This window comes from Sceloporus occidentalis, unplaced genomic scaffold (genome assembly GCF_023333645.1).
Source record: "Sceloporus occidentalis isolate IW3139 unplaced genomic scaffold, rSceOcc1.0.p SCAF_5, whole genome shotgun sequence".
In the NCBI taxonomy this organism is placed as follows: Eukaryota; Metazoa; Chordata; class Lepidosauria; order Squamata; family Phrynosomatidae; genus Sceloporus; species Sceloporus occidentalis.
The window spans coordinates 41,194,162-41,220,285 of record NW_028316985.1 but is presented as its reverse complement, the minus strand read 5'-3'; the positions used below and the strand labels follow the sequence as shown (position 1 = coordinate 41,220,285).

Below are 26,124 nucleotides of genomic sequence, written 5' to 3'. Positions count from 1 at the left end.
CTGGCTTTAAAATAGTTAACTCAGTAAAATATCTTGGAGTAAATTTAACAACAAAAAATAATAGAATTATTTAAAAATAATTATGAAAAAATGTGGAAAGGCATTAAATCAGATTTGGACAAATGGGCTAAATTACAAACCTCTTGGATGGGAAAGATCTCAATTATTAAAATGGCAGTATTACCCAAATTTATGTTTTTGTTTCAGAACCTACCCATAATTGGAAATGATAGGCCTTTTATGACATGGGATAAGGAAATTTTGAAATTTATCTGGGGGGGGGGGGAAGCAAGAATCAAAAGTAAAATATTACAAGACACGGTTGAAAGGGGCGGATTAGCGTTACCAAATTTAAGGTGGTATTACTATGCCTGTGTATTAGATTGGGTAGTAGATTGGATTAAACTGCAAAAAAAGAGGTTGACAAATTTAGAGAAAATTGATTTAAAATTCGGTCTCCATGGATATTTATTTTATGATAAAATTAAAGCAGATGCTAATTTTAACAATCATTTGATTAGAAGAAATCTTTTAAGAATTTGGAAAAAATATAAAAACAAGTGGTGTACTAAGCTGCCTCTATGGACCTCCTCAAATGAAGCATTATTTAAAAGGGAAGAATTGAAAAAAGATTATTGGGTGACTTATAAAGATATAACCAAGATACAAAAAGGGAAGAGGACTATGAAAACTCAGGAGGAATTGATTAAGGAGGGATATTCATGTAGTTGGTTCACCTACAGACAATTGAGAGAGAGATTTAATTTAGACAGTAAAATATATGGTATCGGACCAGGGGAGGCAGAGTTAGAAAGAATAATAATAGACCCTACAAAACAAATCTCTAAACTGCATAACCTAATTAGGAAATTTGAATTAGAACACGAAGTAGTGAAGGAATTTATGGTTAAATGGGCACAGGATTTAGGGGAACAAATCCACCTTGAAGACTGGGAGAAAATATGGAAAGTAAAAATTAAATATTCACAAAGTGTGATGTTGAAGGAAAATGTATATAAAACCATCTATAGGTGGTACCTGACACCATTTAAGATTTCAAAGATGTTTAAAAATAACAGAAATAAATGTTGGAAATGCAAAAGAAAAGTAGGTACATACCTTCACTGTTGGTGGAGTTGCAATAAAGCGAAAAATATTGGAAACAAATACATAAAGAAATTGTAAAAATTATAGGGATTAGTGGAAAAGCCACACCCAGGATGTATCTCTTAAACATAACTGACGTACAAGACTTAAACAAAGAAAAGGAAAAATTGCTCTTCTTCTTGATTATGGCTGCTAGAATCTCTTTCGCAAAACTTTGGAGACTAGAGGAAACGCCGAGCATAGAAGATTGGAGATTAAAGGTCATGGAATATCTTGAAATGGACAAATTGTCTATATTACTCGGAAATGGCACCTTGGACGATTTTGGTAAAGTGTGGAATCCATGGAAGGAATATTTAAAAAGAGAAAAGGGTGATTTTACACAGATGGGATTTGATGAATAAGGAGAAGAGAAAGCAGAAAGAAATTCTCAGTGATAGTAACAATATAAAGGGCTAGAAACAGGAAGGCGAGTAGTTCTTATATTGGATCTTAAGGATTTTATGGAAAAGGATATATATGTAAGTAAACAGAGTTAGTAAACAGCATCAATAGTATACGGGAGGATACTGGTATTTAGCCTTAGGAAGGGTTAGGTCAAGTGGATTAGATAGTAATAAGTAACAGTTGCAGTAGTAGAAGAGAGTTGATGAAAAGAATTTATAAAATACTATATAATGTATTAGTTTAGGTACTTAGTCCAGTTAGGATTTTGCTATATAATTGTTTTATAACTTGGTAGAAGAGTATGTTTTAAATTTTGTTATGTTTGAAATAAAAATTTAAAAAGAAAAAAAAGAAGAAGAAAAAGAAAAACTCTGCATCTCATTTCATTGGCTTAATGGAGGAGCAAACCCTGGAAGACAGGAGTTGGGAAGTAGAGCTGGTTGAACAAAAGAAAAACTAACCACCACCTCCTAGTCTTAATAGAAAATGTTAAGTTCCACTGTACTCAATAATGTACTCTGAAGTGCATTCCAAGATGCTGAGGATGCTCCAGTGCTTTCTAGTAGTTCTGTTTCCTGAAATATCATCGCTAGGTGAAAAGGAGAGAAGTGAGAGAAATAAGTAAGCAGAAACAGAAAAGAAAAGGGAGATAATGAGTGAGATGCATAGGTCTGGGCTCTAGATTTTTCAGGCATGGGACGTGCACCTAGGAAGAGTGCCATAGGAACAAGCTGTAGCTTTCTGCTGACTGACTGACCTTACAGAACTGCTAACTTCACAGTGGAGAACTCTATTATTGGTTCATTTTATTTATTTATTTATTTATTTAAGTATTTATTTAAGTATTTGTAGCTATCCCTACATCACAGCATCTCAGAGTAATGTACAAATAAAATCAATTTAAATAATTAACAATAATTTAAATCGAGTAATAGAATAACAGCAAGAGCTGGTCTCTCAAGACCAGCGTTTGAATCCCAGCTCAGTCACAAAACCCCATTGGTGACCTTGGGCAAGTCACACTCTGCCAGCCTCATAGGATGGCAATGGCAAACACCCTCTGAAGAAACTTGCCAAGAAAAAACTGTGATAAGTTTGCTTTGGGATTGCCATAAGTCAGAAACTTCTTGAAGGCACAAAGCACACACCAGCATGGTGTGGTGGTTTGAGAATGATTCTGAAGACCAGGGTTCAAATCCCTACTCAACCATGGAAACCCACTGGGTGACTATGGGCAAGTCATCTTCTCTGAGCCTCAGAAAAAGGCAAAGGCAACCCCTTGGTTGAAAAATCTTGCCAAGAAAACCCTGTGAAAAAGTCACCTTAGAGTTGCCAAAAGTTGGAAACCACTTGAAGGCATACAACAATTGAAGAACAAGATCTTTAAAAAATTAAAAATGAAAACAGCTTTAAAACCAAGCCCATGTACACTGTTAGTTGAAATCACTTAGGCCCCAAGATCTCAATAAAAGCTTTTGAAAAGGCATTTGTCTCTCCAGTCCTAATCCAGTATTCTAAACACTGTGGGGCTTTTTTCCCAGATGGGGGTTTGGGGTTATTTAAATGATCCTCCTCACCTAGAATGGCGATGCACCAATCTGGAGTAGTTTTCAACCAAAAACTGGGAGGTGAAGTATACAAGGGCTTCAGGGTGGTCTGGAGATCCACAAAAAGTCCCCAAGGGCCACATCTGACCTACAGGTTGCTATTTCCCACTCCTTTTAAAATATCTTTTAAAAGCTCCCTCCTTTTCCAGCACATTCATAATTCAGAGCCAGCATGTTGTGATTTGAGCGTAGGACTAAGTCTTTGGGAGACCAGGGTTTAAATCTCTGCTTGGTCATGGAAATGCTGGGCTCTCAGCTCAGAGGAGGGCAATGCCAAACCCACTCTGAACAAATCGTGCCAAGAAAATTCTGTGATTGATTTGCCTTAGGACCACCATAAATCTGAAACAACTGGAAGGCAGATAACAAAGAATAACACAAGTTGAAGTCAAGAATGAATGTGCTCAGAGAACCTAAAGGGGAGGGAAAATAATAAACATTGTGCTTGTACAGGAATGTGAGGGTATATTAACCATATATTTTTTCTTTCTTTTGTACCTCACCATTGCCTTTTGTATACTTCTCTTCCCTTGTGCCTCTCTTGTTCCATGCTTTCTATCTGTCTCTCCTCTCTGTGCCCCCATTGGCTTCTGTCCCTCCTCTTTGCATCTATGTGTTTGCAAACTTTTTTTGTGTGTGCTATCTATGAAAAAAGAGGACTGAGAAGGGAACCTATGATAGAATGATTGCAAGTAGTTCAGATAGATGGCCTGATTGATTTGGGCTGTTCCTTTAAAGCCGCAGTGAATTCCGGTTGTAAAATGGCGAACAAATGTCTTCCAGAAGGTCTTCTAAATGACAATAGTATAATATATATTCTGTGTCTGACATGCATAATTGGGCTACTATACCTGTATGATCTGGAGTATTTTCTTTTGCATGCTTTTTATAAGTTCCTGCTTTCCAGTTGTGTCAAATTGATAGTTTGGCTTAAGTTTGTTGTGCTTACTGACCTGCCAGGTTCAGGTTCCCTAGGACATCAAATTCTGCTCCCTGACACTTCCAGTATTGTCCCTGTTTTCACATCTGTAAACATCTGTAAAAATACCATTACTTCTGAATAACTTGTTTGTGCATAAAGCTCAGCAGTCTCTGTGTGAACATATTGTATGCATGTTGAACATTGCATGTTAAACGTTATATGCTGAACAACCAATTGATGCACATGCGTGTATGAATCAATTCTGAGCCTAAAGTAAAAAATAAAAATGTGCCCTTCCAGCTTCTATTATTTAGCCACCAGGAAAAGAGCACATTTTTCTATTGCTCATCATGCAACTATCCAAATTATGAAAGCTCTTGAAGCATGCTTGTTATAAAGCAAGCTATTAATCTCTTTTATTTTCCAGTAAAGAAGTCTGTCAAGCTACAGAGATTATAATGTGTCCTATCTGTGATAAATACTGTCCGTTCATGAGGTTGTCAGATAGCTGCATTTATGCCAAGGTAAAAAAATAAATAAAAGAATGCCTTTTATCTCTAGCAGTGTTTTTCATATATTTAGTGTCATGGAAAATTGCCTTTAAAAAAAGAAACACTGTGGGCATCAATTTTAAATGGGCAAAAGAGTGCAACTTAGAATCATAGAATCATAGAGTTGGAAGAGACCGCACGGGCCATCCAGTCCAACCCCCTGCCATGCAGGAAATCCAAATCAAAGCATCCCCAACAGATGGCCCAGGAATAACAATAATAGGATTATTCTATTTAACAAAGTATTCGTGAAAGTTGGACCAATTAAACTGTGGTAGACAAAATAGTATATTGGTATGTATGTGAAACAGAATGGTTCCCAATTGGCAAAGGGGTCAGACAAGGCTGCATCCTTTCACCCTATCTATTCAACTTGTATGCAGAACATATTATAAGAAAAGTTGATACTTAGATGGGAGACCACCAAGGATCTCCAGGGCAGCTCAGGAAAAATCCTGTCTAAAACTTTGGAGAGCTGGTGCCAGTACTGAGCTAGATGGACCAATGGTCTCATTAACTAGAAAGCAGCTTGCTAAGTTTCTACAATGTAATGGAGAAATGTTAGAATCCTGAACAAAAATCATATTTTTCCCACAATAAAAGCCAGTGTTAATTCACTGTTAATTTTCAAATATCTGTACTTTCTACTGCTTTCTGTGCAGTTCTACACTTTTCCTTTATGGTCTAGATTCTATATTCCACTGTAAATTATTGAAGCATACCTTCTGTACCAGTTCATATGAAGCAGAGAAAACCCCTGGGCTGGATCCAGACTCTGCCTTCCATAGACAGCAAGGCTCTGATACCACCCAATTATTCAAGGATCTTCCTCCCTTCTGTTTCTGCCCTAATGCTTATCCTATTCAGCAGAGTGTCCTTCCCCTTTGCGCAGCATTTTCATCGCGGGTGTGGGGAAGTCCATTTCCACCAGCCCAATTGCATGTGTCTAAACCTGGATCCAATGTGTACAACTGCATATATGCCTTTGAGGTTTTACTTTTACAAACATTTCCAGTAGAATTAATTGTTTATTTTTCTATCAAGGTTAATGAATTCCCTTTTTAATAGAACAGCTCAAGTAGACAGCCCCTTGAAGACTTAATAAATAAATACATGTTTTCAGAAAGGCTCTTGCAAAGGAGGAGATTTCCATAGACTACCAACCAACTGGTGTGCTGAAATTGTGGATGGGTAGTAAAAATAGCTGAGGCCTTTGGGAGATATCAACAAGTCTGATAAGACTGGTTGTCTCACTGGTCTTCAGTTTATCTAAGACAGCTTCAGTGCTGGTGTTATGCACAAGCTAAGCAAACTTGTTTAGGGACTTAAATTGTAAGTGATCTCTAAATAAATGCAAGTAAGAGCCAGTGTGGTGTAGTGTTTTGAGCTTTGGACTAGGACCTCGAGACCAGGGTTCAGATGCCCACTCAGTCATGGAAACCCCCAGATGACTGTGGGCAAGTCACACTCTCATGGTCTCAGAGGAAGGCAAAGACTAACCTCCTCTGAACAAATCTTGCCAAGAAAACCCAGTGATAGGATCAGAAATGACTAGGAGGCAAACAATAACAACAACAACAAAGCAAAAATCTACAAAAGGTTTTATTTGCAAAGGGATCTTGCAACATCGTTGAGACTAACTGAAAGACAGACATTGATAGCATGAGCTTTCACAGACTTGAGCCTACTTCCTCAAAGGTGTTGCAAGATCCCTTTGCATACTGATTTTCCAGACTAACACAGCTATGTCTTTTAAAAAGTTGTATTTGTTACTGATGACCCAAAGTATCAGCATATTTGTATGTATTCTTGTCATTAAAACTGAGTGCCTCAGGAAGCTGAAACAGATTTCCTGAATAGAATGTATATCTTATTTTTACAAAACAGCTATCTTTCCTAGGTGACACATCTTTTTGACAATGGAGCTACAGTCTTCTTTGCTGTTTTCATGGCAGTGTGGGGTAAGTCCTGCTTTAAGGATGGATCATATTAGTACCTTTTTGTTTAACATGCTTGAGATGCAAATTATTGTTTTAATTCTGACATAATTAGTTTCACTGCTATTGGTATCCTATGTCATGAAAAAGAATGTTAGCCAAAGTCTCACATGGTAACCCAGGCCTATGGTAAACAACAGCAACTGGTAAGGAGATATGTTACCCCAACACAGAGGACTGCATTTATTTGTTGAAAGAGTTAATGTAGCTTGTGGCTACCTTGCAACCACAAACCTCAATATATGCCTTCTAGAATGCAATCTACACATTGTACTGCCTTCTCAAAGTATATCACTGTTGCCTTTGTCACTTAGAAACATTGCAATACTTATGAAGAAAGGTAAGTTTCACCACAACACAGTTTGAAACCCAGTGACAGTTCAAAGAAAATATTGTTAGGGAGCCAGCCTCCCTCCATTTCTAATATAGTTTTTCTCTGGAAATGTTTTCACATCTATAGATAAAACTCATAATGATTTTTTCAGAAAACATGTGTCCATCACATTCATGCAGCAGATAATCAATGATAACTGATTTATTGAACCTAGTATTCAAATTAATAATAGTTTACCAGCATATACATTTTTGTGGCCTTTGATACTCAAATCAGTTTCCTACCTATGATATCCATGATTATTTTATTTCCAGTTTTTTTATGGAAAACCAGAAAATAATCATGTTTTCTGAAGAAAGAATATGACTGTTGCTGTCAAGATATCCTGTTGAGATCAAAAGCTCTGCAGACTTGTGCAAGCTTCATTGTATACAGCTGAATAGTTGTCCAAGCAATAATTTACAGTTGCAACATTTATTTCTGAAACAATATTAGAGGTGCAAAATGCTTGTAGAGAAAGGGCTATCATTCCATGTTAGAGTATATTATTTGCACATAAAAGATCTCAGATTCTAACCCTAACATTTCCAGTTAGGTTTGGGAAAGCTCTTTGTCCCAAATAATGGAGAACCATTGCCAGTCAGTACTAATACTAAGCTACATAGACTAATGGTGTAAGGCAGCTTCCTATGTAATGCATTTGCTTTTTGTCTAATCCTGAAAAGCAGTTTAAAATACTGCTAGAGAAAAACCAAGACAGCATTTTCCTTTCCAGCTACATCTTTGATTATATCTGTAATGGGATATTTGATAGGAAATCCTACAACACAATAGTTCATTCATTTGTAGAATGAACCAAAAGTGTTATAAAGCTTGGGAAAGGGTTGCATTTCCTTGATTTCATATCTTTCTGCGCTTAAAGAAGGAATTCCTTACATTAAACAATACACTGTCTCTTTAAGCTTTAGTCATCTTTGTTCCCAAAGGCACTATTTCATAAATACTAGTTGTGCTTTCATCAAAAGACTTGCTATTTAACAATATTTATGTAGTGCAGAAAAATTCACACTTGTAAAAGTATTCAACAATAATGAAATTACTTAGTCAGACGGTTGCACTCTGATTAATTACATCAATGAGTTTAAGGCGCAGTACAGACCACCCAAAAAGGGCAGCCTGCCGGTGCCTGTTTTTCCACCAGAAGGAAGCTGCAGCTACCAAACCACGCGGCTTCCCGCCAGCGGAAAAAGCGGGTTCTTTTTATGCCACTGCGTCGTCTTAACAAGTGTGCCACTGGCGCACTCGTTACGTAAGTGCCATATGGTGCCATGCAGACACCACGCAGCGCTTACGTAACAATGGCAGCACCCATGTATACAGGGTACTGCCATTGTTACGCCCTCATCACATGCTAGTCTTGAGGGGCATGTGGGCGCACCACCCCGAGGCAACCCTAGCACATGACAAGGGCATCACGAAAGGCCTGTCTGTTCCTAAATTACACAGAAAGGGTTTTCAAGTAATGTTTCAAAGAACTTCCTAGTGTTATGACCTTTTAACAATGGAACAGACCACTTCTTTCATTAGGATGTTTGTTTAGCAGATGCCGTTTGCAGTGATGGCCCATGGTCTAACTAGGGAAGGCTTACTATGAAATGGGAGGATGACACCCCCGAGTCAATTGCTTGGACCACAAGCTGTCAGTGGCTGGGTGGCAATTCATCAGAGATGCTGTGGTTGTGGATATTCTGCACCAGTGGAGGCTGAGCCAACTCTGTTTTCCTCAGATTCTACAAATTATTGTCTTTCCATAATCTAATACTGTATATATTTTCCTTTTGTTTACTGTAGCAACTGTTTTCTTGGAATTTTGGAAACGGAGGAGAGCAGTAATTGCTTATGACTGGGACTTGATAGATTGGGAAGAAGAGGAGGTTTGTATATGGATATGTTGCAGTTTCCTCAGCTTCCTCGGTTTGTATGTAGACATGTTACAGCTTCTTCAGTAAACCACTGCTTTTTACTATATTCATTATAGTAGAAAGAGGATTCAACACACCTGGCTGCAAAACAGAACATCTCCAAACAGAATTTGCTTCCCTGTCCTTCTCTTTCAGAGCTTTTCAAGGCCATAGCATCTTACATTAGCTGACTCATAGACACAGCAGGTGAACAAAATTATTCGAGCAACACTTCCTAAAATAAAGTGATTGACAATAAACTTTGTGGTGCCTTAGGCCTATTTCTCATAGGAGTTTATCACACTGGGGCTGATTTCAGCATTAAAGAGAAATTAAAGCACATTTAAAGCATCCTGCAAATGAAACAGAAATGGCGAGTAATTGCATGAATGATTATCACACGCAATCGCACAAATAAAGTGATATCGGAAATGCATTGTCACTGAAATCCCGAAAGTAAAAAGATGTGCATCTTTGTGACTACTTTAATGGAGGGTTTGTGTGACGTGTGAAATCGTTTCACGTAATCACGCAATTTTTTCAGGTTATTGATGGGATAAACTCCCGATCTCCTTTGTGTAATAAAATCCATAGAGAGAGCAAGCTTGTATGCTGGTTTGTACGCAAGGGTCCTGGATTACTAACCCTTAACTTAGAAAGGCAGGAGAGGGCGTCAGAACAAGCACTTGCCCCTTCCCTCAATGCCTTTGAATACTGGCTTGGCATTTCCCTCCTGGTCTTTATAAACCAGATTTCCTGTTGCAGCTAGAGGAGTAAATGTCAAGAATTTAACTAGGGCTACGTTTTATTAATGAGCAACAACTAGAGTCTGCAAAGGAAAGTGGGGAACCGGTGTGAGAATTCCAGTCTAAACAGGTAACAAGCCTTAAAGGTTCTTATGTAAACCATTAGGTAAGTACAGCCTGACCCAGATAAAGGGAAGACCTGATGCATGCCTCCTCTCCTGGCCTGCACTGATGCTCATCTTGGGTCACTCCCATGTTACCCCAGATCTTGAGCTTCAGAATTCTGAACAGGTGAAGAAAAGTGGTGGTCCCTGCCCCACACTATACAATTATCTAAATAATAATCCCTGAACTGCCAATCTTAGGATTCTGTAGCATGGAACCATGGCAGTTAAACTGAAATAATAGCAGTATAATTGTGTAGTGTGAATGGAACCAGTGTAAACCTATTAAAAGAATTGGCCCTTCCTCGTAAACCACTACTTCTTACTACCTTCGCTATAAAGTAAGCAAAAAAGAAGCATCCATTCACACAAATGGATGAATGCCAAAGTTCTTACACTGCCCCTAATGATCACCCAAGGAGGGTGTATGAGTGTTAATGATCCAAGCATAAATAATGATTGATAATTTTAAACTTATAAGACCTCTGCCTTGCCCATCACACTGCCTGGAAGCATGCATAGACACACCTACTGCAACATCATCCCTCCCTTGTCCCTTCCTGCAACTCTGGCAAGAAGTTCCCATCAGCTGAGCACTCTTACATCAAAAACAGTGAGCCCTGATTTAATATCAGTATCTTGAACCAGGATAAAACCACTGTTTAAGATCCTGTTCCTTAAACTGGTATTTAGCCAAAGTTCCTAATTTCAAATAAGACAGAAAACTGTAGTTTAAACAAGCCAAGGTTTTTAAAAATGATAAGCAAGTACAAAAAGAGAAGGTAAGAAGGACCACCATGTGAGCTGAACATTTATTCCCAGCTTGCTAAATGATGGTTCTTCTAGCAATGATCTTTACAACCTCTGGATCATATCATTTCAAAATTCAGGTCAAAAAATCACTTGAATGAATGTTCTTCCATGAAGGTACTTTTTTGAGACAGAAAATTTGAAATGTGTCAGAGGAGGCTGGAACTGTTCTCATTGATGTGCATTAAACAGAGAGAGGAGACTTGTTCAGAGGCTGCAAGACTGTCAGGAAGTGAGTTTGTGTAAAATATGGAACAATACGGTTTAAAAGATTCACTTCTGGGCGAGGAATGATTTACTTGTTAAGTAATGGCTGCTTTATCAGAAGGACAATAAAAATCTCTACCAAGCTTTCTAATTTTTAGCTGATTAGATAAAATAATTTTGCATGCATTTATTAAAGCTGCTATTAATTGATAACTCTTGCTATCCAGCCTCCAGTCTTACTAGTCTTAGCATAATAAATAATTTGCTAGTGTAATCTTCTGAATCACCCTAACTTTGTTCTTAAAAAGAACAATAATTTACTTGCTTCAAAATTTAATTTTTAACTACAAACACCGAGGTTTGATAACTACAGTTTTCCTCACTAATAGCCATCCCATCCAGTATGTCTTCAGGAACAGACACCATCCATAATCTGCACCAATAAAGGGAGGGCAGGTGGGGAAGCTGCTATGAAGAAAACAAAGAAAGATGGTTCTCAGGAAAGTGGCTTCGTTCTGAGCAGGGAGACCAGACTGAAAATACTGTCAATCAGATTGGTCTTCTCAGACTCACCCCTGTAATCTGCCAAACCCACAAAGGTCCCTTTGAAAAAGAAACAGACATATTGCACCATTGTGCCCTGTTTGCATGACCTCAGCCCTGCTTCTTGAGTGCAAATGGGATGGGAGATAAATCTGGTTCCTGTTATTTTCTGTTTTTCAATGGCTTCCAGCCACTTCAATTATTACGGGAGCCATACCTGCTTTGTCCCATAGTGACCAAATACCCAAAATGAGAGAGTCTGGTTTTAATGCCTCTTGGGGATTTTAAATGCTAGCTGTCCACCACAAAGCCAGTTCAAGCACCAGGTTAGAATCAGTTCCTATAAGAAGGGCTGCTGCTTGAATTAATCATAATTCAAATGCCTGTGGGGAGAAGGGAGTGAAGTGAATGACTGATGGTGCGAGCAAATGGGAGTAGACCTTTATCATAGCTCAGATAGTAGAACAAGCTCAACCATGCTGACTCATGTCTACTTGACACAACAGCAAACCATACTATTGTTTCTACCATGTAGTTCAGCCCTTATTCTGTCACATTTCTCAATAAACATCTGTCACGTTTTCATAAACTTTTAACTTTTAGAGGAAAGTTTGGTCCTCCCAATTTTAAACTCTTTTCTGAAAAAACATTCCTTTTGTACTAGTAAGAGAGGTTGCAGTCCTGTAAGAGTGTTCTAGTTAATGGCAGGAGCAAAAACACTTTTATGGAGACTTTGTTAATTTCTCAGCAAAGATTTTTTTTTTAATATTTGTAAACTTCTTAGCTATACTATTGTACTTGTTAAATAATTACTAACTGAAAACACTAGAGTTTGACTTGATAACCAATATCTTGTTAACTAATGAATTGATAAAACCAAAAGTCTTTCTACACAACTTTCGCTAATTCTACTTTTAAATTATTCATTTATTTCCTAGGAAGAAATACGTCCTCAGTTTGAAGCCAAGTACTCCAAGAAAGAGAGAATGAACCCAATATCTGGAAAGCCGGAGCCTTATCAAGCATTTGCAGATAAATGCAGCAGAATTATTGTTTCTGCATCTGGAATATTTTTTATGGTTTGGAAATGTTAATTTCTTCCCAGTTGATTGAAAACTAGATTTTCCAATCTCTGTTGCCAAACTGGGGTTTTTTTAAAATTAATTTTGTAGGAGTATTAAGTTTTTCTTGCTGTTCAAGTTTGACTTCTAAAATCTAGAAATAGGCACTAGATAAAGATACTTAATACATTCTTCCTGGAACATGTGCAATGTAATTATTAAGATTTAGGATTGACTGACACATTGTGTTGTTTGCCTTTCTACATGTGTTATTCCTAAATCTATGCTACTTCAGTACACAATTAGGGGATCTAATATTCAAATAATTCTAGCATGTTAATTAAAAATAAAACTTCTGCCAAGGGACGGCTATCAAAGGAAAATATTCTTAACTAATCTTAGTGCAGGTTTATGGCAACTTCTGTTGATGTAACAGCAGGTTGCATTGAAGGCCTTCATAGATACCCAGCAAGACCTAATCAGGGCCAGTCTCATCAATGGTCCTGATTAGCAATGAAGGAAACACAGTGGTTTTTCCAGAATTCAATATAGACATCAAGGTCTATTTACTTACTTACTTATAGCAGAAAAGATTAGCAGCTGGTGACACCAAATGGGAATAGGGTGGTGAAACATCTACTCCTAGTTTTATCCTGACTGAACTAATTGCAGTTATTAAATAACTAAGGTTCTGAATGCTATCTCTGCCCCATAGATTCAGCACCTTGGATGGCTCCTTTAAAGTTTGGACTAAAACTGGAAACAGATTCACTGCTCCACTGCCATTGCAGCCAAGCCTCCATTGTCAACTATGTCTATATGTTTTTTACTCACAAGCTGGATAAGGATGCTGACTTTCAGAGAAATGGTCAAATGCTTACACAGCCAGTTCCTGTGGAATGAGTCAGCTGGTCTCCTCACTCATGAATATAATCATGTGTATAAAAAGTGTCTCCAAGTTTCAAAAAGATGTATTAAGAATTTGCATGTATGCACTGGATATAAATAGTCTCCCTCAAGACTGGCAGTACATCACGTTTAATTTGTACATTATTGTTGAAGATGATTGATTAAACATTTTAATGAAGCACACTTTAATCGGAAGAACTGTTAAAATCACTTACAAATTTTAAAAAGTTTTTTTTACTTATGATGATTAGTTTTAAATAGTTGCTCTCCATTTAGCAAGGGCATTTCAGTATTAAAACAGCTTAACAGAGTACTTCCTTTGCAAGAAACAGACATGCTGATAATTATAATTATTAATGGCCAATCAACCATAATTATTAATAGGTTTTCTGAAGTTTTCTTATGTCATTGCCTCACTTTCTCCTTCTGCTAAGAAGTTCAGTGCCCTTTCTTTTGCTGCTTTTTCTCCCATATTGACAGTAATATTTCTTTCCATTTAAGTAAGTGCTTCATCATTTGCAGGTCCCAAAGCACTCTGCAAGCATTATACACTTGAGTCTCCTCAATGGGCCAGATGCCTGTATTTATGACAAGGATAATCACTTAGTTCTCTGCGATCTCATTTGGGACTTGAGTTCTTTTTGTATCATTGCACATCAGTATTAATTGACTTCTCTGAGAAGAAAGGGTCATCATAAGAGAGATTTGGTGCGCTCAGCATAAGGCCTCACTTCAGCAGAGCCGTTAAGCATATGTCTAAATCTGCCTTAATCAGAAAAGCAATTAAGCAACTGTTAGTTTAATTGCTTTGCTGAACTAGAGCCTATTTGAACCTCTCAGAAAAAGAATGTAAGAAACTGTCATCACACTGATGAGACTTCACAAGGCTAAGTAACTTTGCTGTTGGGAGAGAGAGGAATCTGCAGTCTTCCTGCAATGCTGAAAATGCTTCCATCCAGAAAAATACAGAGATTTTTCCCTTTTTTGAAAAAGAATAATGTGTGTGTTTGTAATTCCGTTTTTATATATGACTCCCAATTGCTACTGAATAAGGCAGGGGTGGGCAAAATTAGTCCTAGTGGTCATGACTGGCTTTTTTGTGTGTGGCTTTAATTCCTCCAGACTCTATGAACGTCCATTTTTCTGGTATATTCCTAAAACAATACTAGTACAAAGAGGAAAAAAGGTATCTTTTTTGTTTTTAGAGAATGCATGGATGCATAAAGGAAACACCAGCTTAGGAGACAGTTAATTAAGTATGAGAGAAACAGGAATCCTATTCTAAGGCTTAATTTTTGTAAGTCCATTTTATAAAAACATACTTTTAAAAATCTTTAGCCAGCCTTGGGCTTGTTTTTATGAGATCCAAAAGGTTATTAACAGAGTCATATAACAATGTATTAATGTTGTCCCTTAATTATGATAGTTTTGGTTTGTTTCAAACCCCTTCCAATTCAAAGGTTTTACCCAGTGTTTTGAAAGCTAAACAGAAAGCATAGATGTTGCTAATGCTGGCATTTTTATTGCTGATCATGATGTTGTTAATGCTGGCATTATTACTGATTACTATAAATGAATCTCAAATATAAATATACTATGTAAAAACAGCTGTAATACATGTGAACCAATGTTTAGAGAAACTTTAATCAAAGTCCCCAAATAGGTCTGGCCCAAAGAGAAAGAATTTCTTTATGAGACCTTAAAGAAAGTAACATCAGTGTCATGTAAACACCTTTGAGGAGGGCATTCACAGTGCTGCTGCAACCCAGAAGGCTCTGAAAGCATTGTCACCACCATCATTTTTGTTTTACAGTAACTACTAACACCATCATCAGTCATGATAACAATTTGGAAATGTTGTGTGGAGATGAAATTACATGAATACCCTATGTACCTCTTTCTGGGTTCTGTGGGCCCAATTATAATAGAATATTACAAGTGCAATCACAGTTTAAATACCAGTATACTTTTAGGAACAATACAACAAATTATAAATTACATTTAGCATATATCCACTGTCCCTAAAGTCCCATGCATCCAATGAGGTTGCAGTGCAATTCTTGACTTCAGGACTCATGCCTGTGCTGTTCAGTAACTTTGCAACTTTGGATGAAACCTTAAAGACCTAAATGAAAGATACAAGACAGATGCAAATGCAATATAAAAAAATCCTCTGTAATGATTTTTTTCTTTTTTTCTTTTCCCCTACTAAATGCATAATTGAAAATCCCACTACCTTCTTCAATGTGAAAATGGCCTACTGCTTAGCCCTGAGAAATGCAGCTTCTCTCCTCTCCAGCTCTGCTTCTCTTTCTGTTATTTGGCAACATTAACATTTTTCTGGTCATGTTGACAAAAACAAGTACACCATTACACTGTGAAAGCTATAGCTGTGCAAAGCTATAACTTTATTCAAAGTTTGAACAAAGATAATGGCTTCTTGGCACATATTTCAACACTATCTGATCCCATCCTTACGGGGGCATCCTACACTCATCCATTCTCTTCACCACAGGCTAGTTTCACTGCCAAACTGGATTTGCCACTTCATTTCCACACACAAAGGCTAGTTCCCAATGCTTTTGTTCACAAATGACTATCGTTAAAACTGGACTTATCACTTCATTTCTATACAAAAAGGATTTTGAATTCAAATTGACATTGTCACACACTTAGGGCATATATGACTTACCACTCCACCGAATGCATTTGAGGAAGTAGACATAAGTCTACGAAAGCTCAAGCTACCAGTTTCTTTAGTTAAGTCTCAAAGGTGCTACAAGATCTCTCTGCATACATAAACAGAGTGACTGAGAGCTGTCACTCAATCCTCTCTACTGTGACATGCCATCAATATAGGTGGATTGTCATTTGAACATTTAGATTTATTCATTGATGCTTAAAAATTGCAATTGGGCTGATTCTCATTTGTACCTATCTGTTCTGTCCCATTCCCTACCCCTTGCATCCTCCTTCAGATCTGTGTGGTGATTGCTGCTGTTTTTGGCATTGTTATTTACCGTGTTGTGACTGTCAGCACTTTTGCTGCCTTTAAATGGGCTTTAATCAGGAATAACTCTCAGGTTGCAACTACTGGAACTGCTGTCTGTATCAACTTTTGCATCATCATGCTACTGAATGTTGTAAGTAGAGATACTCATATATGGGTACATTTCAGTCTATGATCTGAATGGTTTCTCATTGGTACTCAGCTTTCCTTAGTATTCAGGATTTGTTCAGGTTTGTCTAAACAAATACATAATCTGAAGAAAATATATTGGCTCGGAACCGGAGAATTTTAAGGGAAAGGATGCCTATGGAAGATACTTTCCATATATTGTTCTCATTATACATTCTGGGAAAATCTCTCTGGTGTGCCATCTACTCAGATTAGATGACAGTACCATAGGAAAGGTCCTCTTTGTTCAAGCAATGTACTTCTGTCCAATTGTAACCCCTCATATTGGAGCCCCTGCATCCTATCCCTTGATGTTCCATTTTTGTTGGCAATTTCTAAAGCCTGTGATGTGCAATACAGTTAAGACAGAGTACTCGGATTTCAACTGATTTCACTGGACACAACACATTTGGTATGGGTTTCCTCTTTTTTTATGACTGAGGCTAATAATTCTTCATGGCCTAACTTAGCTCTGACCTATACAAGGACCATTGAACTGAAACTACTATATATTTTGGTTGCATACTAAATTAATAATATAATAGCTCCTATGACAGGGAGTTGAAGAGAAATGAAGAGATTAATGAGCATGTGCTACAGTAATGAATTCTTGTGTGCATTTGACTTGACAAGATTAAATGACATAATTAGGTGACATTGAAGCAGATGCATTACTATTCTCAAGTAAGTCCCACTATGTTCAACAAGAATTGCTTATGAATAATCATGCATAAGATTGCACTGCATATTTTGCTTTCAGTGCAACCAAAATGAAAATTTTAGAAATAGTAGTGTCAAGTGTACATTTTAGAGGCCATATAACACTAGTCTTGCAAGAACTGCACTGGCTTCCACTTTGCTTCCAAGTTCAATTCAAGGTGCTAGTGCTGAACAACAAAGCCCTAACCAACTTGGGGCCAGGATATCTGAAAGATTGCCTCCTCCTATATGATCCTAACAAAGACATTTTCAGAGGAGGCCCTGATGCTTGTGCCAACACTTCATGAAGTTAGGTTGGTGGGTACAAAGCAGTGCCTCAACTACGGACCATCCTACCAGATGAGGTTAGACTGGCCCCATCTCTTTTAAGTTTCTGGCCCAAACAGTGCTATTCCACATGGCACTCAGTGTTTGAAGATGCTGTTTTAACTGTTTCAAAACTAGATTCTAGAAGGTTTTTTTTAAAGACTCATTTTAGATTTTTTTAAAAAAAGAAAATGCTGTTATTATCAAGCATTGATAAGATATCCAATGTAACTAATAGTATTGTATATAATGAAATTGGATATAAAATGGCAAAATCAGGGTTTGCTTTTGGGGATAAGCCAATGAATGGTTGAATACGTGGATGAAGAATCTGTGGATACAGAGGGCCAATTGTACATTAAATAAATAAAAGTTCCCACCCAGGTCTAAAGAGTTATTCAAGAGGGAGCAAAATTCAGTGCCCTGCATTTCCAATTATCACGATCTGAAAATTAATGGGCGGTTTTTAGCTTTCTAAGAAAGTGTATTTATTTACTAAACTTGTAAATCTGTTTTTTTTTTTGTTTTTTTTTTTGGTATGGTAAAAATATGCCCAAAGTAGTTTTATACATGCTCTTAGTTTTGAAACAATAAATACATGCAAGCCAACATTTGTCAGACAGTTGCAAGAAACATTCTGAATAGTTCTATCAAGCTCTTAAAAATAATTTCTGGTCAAAAAACACAATGTTTGTATCTCTAATGTCTCTTGCGATAGTCATCACAGCTGTGTTGGAGGAGTAAGAATTGAAGGCTATAGGCAGGAAACATGTTTCTCTTAAAATTGATATTATACTGTTAAATGATAATTGTAGGTCATGTTTAAGATCTAGTTTTCATTTGTTACAGTTGTATGAAAAGGTCGCTCTTTTTCTGACAAACTTAGGTAAGTAAAACTAAAAATGAAAGAATATATTTGATGATATATTAATCCATACTGCCTTTATTTATTGCATGAATTAATTTAATGTTGGATGAATGTGTTATAGTTCAAAGTTTATGTGTACATATTTTCATATATACATACTGTGTAAATTCTCTCATTAGAACGCATCTCAAGCATGGGGAGCCAATAACAATTCCTGCTGAGACTCTGCCAAACTACTCAGATATATCATTCAGAGTACACAGCATTAGAGCAGATAAACTAATTCAGTATAATCCACACGACTAAAGATTAGGGATGGGGGAGAACTTTGTTCATGTTTCAATGCAACTGTACCTGGTTTGCACTTTGTAAACTGATACATAACCTGAAGCACATTTCTGCTATGAGATCCACACTTTTCCAAATTTTACATTACTGTTCTTCTATAAAGAACTACGTAAAAATATCTGGATCAGGATAAACAAATTATTACAGAAATTGGAACAAATGTGTGTTATGCAAAAATGCATACAAAATTGAATATATTAGAATAAATATGCAAGAATTCCGTTTTGTGTTGACTTGAAAAGATACAAACTGATCTGGAAATATAAGGGAGCAAATTAAGAAAAAAATTGATAATTGATAGATTTATCTATCCCTAATAAAGAGACCCAGTTGTATAGAATTAGTGCTTATTTTGCACTAGTGTAAAAGCTAGAACATGCAAACAGACATTAATAGTACAAATCACCAACTAGAGATCACAGATCTATATTTTGTGAATGATTTAATTACCAGTTGTGTTTCTACCACTCAATACATGACTCAGTATCTCAGTGTAAGATAATTTCACAAACATTAATTTTATTTTTTGCACAGTATCTCTGTCCAGTGAGTAAGTATGATATAGTGGTTTGAATCCCCTCTCAGCCATGGATACCCATTTGGCAGCCTTGGGCAAGTCGCACTCCCTCAACCACAAAGGAAGTCTAAACCCTCTGTGAACAAATCTTGCCAACAAAACCCTTTAAGTCAGAAATGAGATGGACGCACAACAACAAATTAAGTCAGATACATAACAACAATAACAACAAAGCCCTTTCCACATAACTAGTGTATATATTATGAGAAAGTGGTGGTGACAGTGGAAAGCAGAAATGTAGCAACAGGCCTTGCCTGCAGAATATGCATAGTAAAATGTCAAAACAGATCCTACAAACACAGAAATGTTTATGAGCCATTACCCATAGAAAGCCCTCTAGAAAGCTGCTTGAGTCATCTGCTGCATCACAGTGAGGCCATTATTTTGCTACAGATCAAATTTTCCCCTACAACACTTTAGGCACACACAGTACTTTGTTGCTCAGAGTTTCTTTTTCTTCATCTTGGGGTTCTGTGACATGTATATTCTATGCATGAGTTGTTTGAATTGGCTAGCCAGCATGCTTGTATCCTAATTGGAATAATGTGTTTTCAGGCACCACTAACAAGCAATGAGTTCTTCAAACTGAAGTCAGTTTGGGGTTTATCATCCTGTATCTTAGAGCATATTCTGTCAATTTAATTACAGAAGTGGACTGCATGTAAGAGACTCTAATTAAAAAGAAGCCAGGCCTTCTTTCTGGAAGAGACATTTCCTCTGGCAAACTCTACTCTCATCCAGTCCGTTTTATGTCCTGCAAATGTTATACTATCAAGTTACAAAACACCAGAGTAGAATTTTAAGCATTTTACAATGTCCCTTTTCGTTTACTTATGGATAAAAGATTAGGTTTATTATCCGATGCAAGTGTATGTGGAAGTCTTATAAAACTCATCAGGACATACTTCTGTATCAGAGCAAAAGAAGATTCTGGATCAGAATTTCCTTTCTGGATCAGACCACAAGTCCATCTAGTGCAGTGTTATGTTTTCCCAATTCTCAACCAACCTTTGGAAAGTTGATATAAAGCACAGCACAAATTATATTAGTCCTCCCTTACTATTTCTCTTCATCTAGTGGTACACCTACTTTGTGTGCAGAAAGCCCATGGATCAATCTCTGGCATCTCCAGTCAGGCTAGACTGATTAAAATCCTGATTAGGTGTTACCAAAAACACTACTTGGCTGGATGGACCAATGGTCAGCTTCCTAACTGGTCCTCAGACTGATCTGCAAAATCTGCAGTCAGCTTTGCAAATACATTACCAGCTCTGCAGAGTCTCTGTAACTTTGTCTAATCCCACCTTTAAGTATGGTTTTATTTCTGTGTGGCTTAAAATCAATGCCAACCTATTATTACCACTGGGTTTTCTTGGGGAATTCATTCAGAGAAGGTGTGTCATTGCCTTCCCCTTAGGCTGATTTCTCCAAGGTCATCCACTGCATTTCCAAGGCTGAGCAGGGATTCCAACCCTGGTCTCCCTTGCTCTAGTGTGAGTAAATGCCTTGAAATCTGTTCTCTTTTCTACAGAGCAGCCTCGTACTGAATCAGAGTGGGAGAATAGCTTCACTTTGAAAATGTTTCTTTTTCAATTTGTCAATCTGAACAGTTCTACCTTTTATATAGCATTCTTCCTTGGAAGGTAAGAGTTTTAAGCATGTATTCTACTTCTCTAGAACATTGTAGAAAATTATCAAGGGACTTCTAAAAATGATGGTCCTGTTGTTATCAGGAGTAGGTGATTGGTGGGCTAATTGGGAGCTCTCCTAGTCCATTTTTGTTGTCTCTCCCGCGGTTGACTTCCTCCCTGCATTTCTGCTTGTTTTGTAGGAGAATCGTGAGCCTGGAAGCTTCTCAGAAACACTGTTATTTTAAAACAAGGGGAAAGCTCTCTGCATGCCTTATCATTCAAAGTGAAAAGTCACCTCCTGGCCACTTTCTGTTTCAAAAAGTCCTCTTCTGGGTGTAATTGGCCTGGTGGGGTGCAAAACATGGTGGAAATGTGCCCCACATCTCCTTAAGTTCATTCTGGGGCATGGAAGGAAATATGGCTTTTTAGGGGGGTCAAAATTTACTGATGGCCCCTGGGGGAGCTAAGTGGCCTCTAAATGTGGTGGAAATGCCATCTATACCCTTCAAGGGCATTTGGAGCAAATAAAATGGGAGGGATTTTCAAATAATTTCTTTTTACCCTTTCTGACCTTAGGGAGCCACTCTTTCCCCACCCCTGAATTAAATATTTGCTTGGAGCGATAGTTTCTTCAGGTTGTGTATTGGGAATCCGTTTGTCATATATTCAAGTATCGTCATACATATTGAATAACCTTCTTAGAAAAGTATCAATGGAATTACGTTTGACCTGTCTGTGTGATCAAGAGGAGTGATGACATCTCTTTTGTTACAGATTTACAGGTCACCCAGGTGCCTATTTGAGGCTGATAAACAGATGGAGACTAGAAGAGGCAAGTATTTCCAACTGTTGTTAAGACCAGAATTAGGAGAAGTTACTTTTTTTTTTAAGAAAGGAAGGACTGTTTTGTCACTAAAACCTTGAGTCTACAAGTTTTGGGGAGAAATCACTATATGTTCTTCATCTTTCACAAATAGAAGCAGTAACAAATAATCAAATTTTTGTCTTTGAACCATTCTTTGCTCCCTTGCCTCCCACTCTCCTTCCTCATCCTCCAGTGCCATCCCAGTGGATGCCTTATCGATCTCTGTATGCAAATGGGTATTATAATGGTGCTAAAGCAGACTTGGAACAACTTCATGGAACTAGGATACCCGTAAGTAAATATGAGAATTTAAATGCATAAATAAATGTATTATTAAATTGCTGGCTTGTAATATGCATGGGCTGTTAAAAGGTTCTTCTTTCAGTCTTTTTTTGAGTTCAGAGACATAGCTGTGTCAGTCTGTAATATCATCATACATTGTAGAACCTCTGACACTTTTTTTAAAGATTAACAACAATGAGAATCATGTCTTTCTGTGGCAAGGCTACTATATGGAGATCTGGACTTACAAAGGAGTATTAGAAATAAAATCTTGCTCATAATAGTTTGGTTAATGTACTCTATATTATTTGTTACCACCTATAGTATACTTTGGAATGGTTTGGCTGGTATTAGTTCCAAGATTCTGTCTTGCTTCGTTCGCATATTTGCCCAGCATAGGGCTAGAAGATGGCCTCTGCTAGGAAGAATTGGCTGTGAAAAGCAAGGAACTCTCATATACCTGTGTTTAACACAGTCAGTTGAAATACATTTTAATAAATTTACAGGGCACTCCTATGCATGTCTTCTCAGAACTTAAGACTCATTGATTTCAGAGGAATTTCTTTCATCCTAAAATATACATCAAATTACATACAGTACTCTGAAATGTGTATTATAAATAGTACCCAACAGCAAAATTGTATATAATCTAAAAATAGCTCAGAATTCCTAATATATAGAACTACTAATATAAAACTTATATTCAGAAACTGATAATCACTGTCAATATTGTTTATTTTGGAAACATCTTACAGCACTCTGCACTGCATCACTTAAGTCTAAATGCATAGTTTTGGATTGGTGATAAGAAACACTATTGTAACAACACATACATGGAAGGACAGCTTTTTAATTTCAATGGGATGCATTTCCATGTAAGGATATCTATGCATTTTTCACAGAATAATTTAGAAATCTGCCATGCAAGCTTTTTAGATAAATGTGCTGCGCTGTTTCCACTGCATCAGCAATGTGTTGGCTTGTTAGCAGCCAATATGTAACCATAAACCTCCTCCCTTATCTCTATCTGTCAGAATAGTGAACATTCAGTTCAGGAAACAACACTTTCATTCATGGAAATCTGTATATCTTACCGCTCGCCCTCCTGATATTTATCCAGGCAATTAGCTATCCTGTGCAGGGAGAATTACACCAACCAATCTATCAGTCCAAAATGAGTATGTATTCCATTTTTCTTGTTATATTATCTAGTAGCTGAAAGACACTGTGACAGTATATGCTTGTCTCTGCAGTTAACAAGATCCATTGACCTACTCCATCAGCTGAATATTACTATCCCATGAATTGCCTGATACAGTAATTTATACTTTGCACTAGGCAAACTAACAAAATATCTCCCCCATGAATAGGTCGTTCTAATTGGATTTGCTATCCACTGAGTTCCAATACAATAAACAGAGAGCCAGACTAAGCCAAAAAACAAACCTGTTTCTTTCCCCAGGTAACACTTAAACCCTTAATTTTAACAGTTGCCATTCTGGAAGTTTCACACTTCTAAAAAAAAGCACATAAAACTTATTAGCTTTGTTGTTCTTAGCATCAGGATGCCTGCAGGCATTCATGGCAGACAATTGGCCCAACTGCTGAACATGAGACCAGTCACACACAGAACCTCCATCTTGCCAGGATTCAAATTTGCCTTCATTCAGTCCACTAGTACCTCCAATACAGTGGCACAGACTCACCTGATTCAGATGATACACAAAATTATTGCTGTGTGTCTCCAGTGTACTCATAGCATCTTGCTCTGAATTTCCCAATTGCAACCCCTAACAGCTTCATATAGGTCAGAAATGCTATAGTGCTGATAATCACCCAAGTGCTATTCTCTGACAGCAACCCTACAGGTAGCATTTGAGCAATTAAAAATGATGCCCCCAATACACATTTCATGAGGTTGGTCCATGAGGACTGATGTGTCAAAATCCATTGAGAAATCCAGTAGGAGCAACAAGATAGCACTCTCCTGTCCTAATCCTAATGAAAATCAACCATCTGGGTAATCAAGATTGATTCAGTCTAAAATAAATCTAAATGGGCTTCATGGGCAACAGGATAGAAGGTACATGAGCAGCCTCCTAGATCAGTTTCTGTGGTCTAACTCAGGGTATAGATATTCTAAGCCTGCCAAAAATTGAAAGGGTTTCTGAAAATTGAAATGGAAGTCCTATGTGACTGTAGCATCCCCGCAATGCTGGTGTTGAACTGAATACCTGAGTGCACAGAACTAAATCAGATCCATTCCATTCACTCTTGTTGCAATAATACATGGTGGGTAAAGCATGTATGAGCAAAATGGTATTGTGAATCAACCTGGCATTCAATAGCAAAAACAGCAGTGGAAGACCAGTCAGAACCTGATACTTTGGGTAGACAGATTTTCGGTGTGTATGTATGTGTGTGTGTGTGATATGAATTACTGTAATTAAAGTAAGATGGGTCCATTAACAGAAATGCACATGGTTTTTCTCTGTGAACACATGTGTTGTATGCCAGAGAGTGATATGTAAATGTTGATCTCAACTAGTCAGGAAAAAAATGAGAATTTACAGACAAAATGTACATATGCAGGTTAATTCAGAATTGGTGGACTAGACGAAGATTGCATCAAGAACATGGTTCACTACGAAAAGCAAGCTTCCCACAATGGGAGAAAGACTACAACCTTCAACCTATGAATGCCTATGGACTCTTTGATGAATACCTAGAAATGAGTATGAAAATTCTTGTTTATATTTCTTGATCACAGTATCATTTATATGTTGTATAATTTCATCCCTCAAACTCAAAAATTAAAGAGAGAATATTATGGGGAAATACTTCAGAGCGATGCTTTAAAAATCTATAGATTGATTATTCCCATAGGTTGATGCAGCCTATGTTTAGAACAGTTGTCTGAATCCAGTAATGGTAATCCCATGTAGTTATGGTTCCTTTGCATATCAGTGAATACAGCATATGGTTTCTGGCACCCAGAACCCTGTCTTTTCAGGATAAAGTGTGCTTATGCATTATGAAACATAGGATTGCCATGATTAGATCTGTTAGCACTAACTGGGTGATTCCAGATTTATTCTCATCTCCAACAGATGATATTAGAGTATTGGAGGTATAAATATTTCTTAGCATAACCTACAGAGATTTGTGTATTTTCCTCCTTCCTTCCTTTTCTTCTTCTTCTTTTTATATGGAGATTTTGCATTAGGAATTCCTGGCTTCTTCCCAGTCCCACCTCTGCAGTTTCCTTCATGTATCTAAAAGCTTCTTTATAATTTCTTATTAACCAGACTTCCTTGAATATAGTGCTAGAGGCATATGAAGACAATATTTTCTTGAAGTATGACATGTGAGTGGCATGTCTGAGTGCATTTATGCTAACATTTACAAGGTACTAGTTATGTTGGATATGAAAAAATGTTGCTCTCGCCCTGTGGCCTGGAGCAATATCAAAGAAAGCAATAAGTACAAAATGTAAACCCCCATACCTTTTTGAACTGACTTACTTTAAAGAGCAAACTTACAGTACTATCAAAGCCAATGAGATTTGGGAGTTAGTGGGGCTTTTGAAAACGCGACTTTCCGAGTACTTTTTGCCTTCTCATCCTGGTCTTACAGCTTCCACAGATCTGTCTTCATAATGGCATGTCTCATTAGGAAATAAAGATAACAACACTGGGACATACCAAAGTCAGGGGGATTTCCCAGCAGACAACGGATCATTAATTAAATGGACACTCTGAGGCCTTGCCATTCAACAAGAGATCAACACAGAGACTAACATGTAAATCACTTCCTCTCAACCAAGGGTCACACAGTACACACACACACGCGCACGCATGTGTGTGTGTATCCCATTCACTCCCATGCCAGCATTCTCTGGAGATGCCAGTCACAGATGCTAGCGAAACATCAGGAATAAACTCTTCCAGAACATGGCCACATAGCCCGAAAAATCCACAAAA

General features: G+C 37.4%; 2 protein-coding genes across 7 annotated transcripts in view; one reads left to right on the top strand and one right to left on the bottom strand.

Moving 5' to 3' along the window:
* LOC149312057 (sodium-coupled monocarboxylate transporter 1-like) overlaps nucleotides 1–26,124 on the bottom strand; it is a 104,941-nt gene that overhangs the window by 17,055 nt on the left and 61,762 nt on the right. The window lies entirely within an intron of this gene.
* The window catches only part of LOC149312058 (anoctamin-4), a 186,539-nt gene that overhangs the window by 143,511 nt on the left and 16,904 nt on the right, over nucleotides 1–26,124 (top strand). For all 6 annotated transcript variants that reach the window (XR_016281224.1, XM_089523859.1, XM_089523858.1 and 3 more), the window contains 10 exons: nucleotides 4,511–4,607; nucleotides 6,535–6,595; nucleotides 8,817–8,899; nucleotides 12,335–12,475; nucleotides 16,345–16,509; nucleotides 18,420–18,456; nucleotides 20,895–21,006; nucleotides 21,769–21,826; nucleotides 22,053–22,150; nucleotides 24,734–24,876. Coding sequence is in view for 5 of the 6 variants with exons in the window: in XM_089523859.1 (XP_089379985.1) it covers nucleotides 4,511–4,607; nucleotides 6,535–6,595; nucleotides 8,817–8,899; nucleotides 12,335–12,475; nucleotides 16,345–16,509; nucleotides 18,420–18,456; nucleotides 20,895–21,006; nucleotides 21,769–21,826; nucleotides 22,053–22,150; nucleotides 24,734–24,876 (995 nt within the window). In the remaining variant the exon portion in view is untranslated. The remainder of the gene's footprint in view (nucleotides 1–4,510; nucleotides 4,608–6,534; nucleotides 6,596–8,816; nucleotides 8,900–12,334; nucleotides 12,476–16,344; nucleotides 16,510–18,419; nucleotides 18,457–20,894; nucleotides 21,007–21,768; nucleotides 21,827–22,052; nucleotides 22,151–24,733; nucleotides 24,877–26,124) is intronic.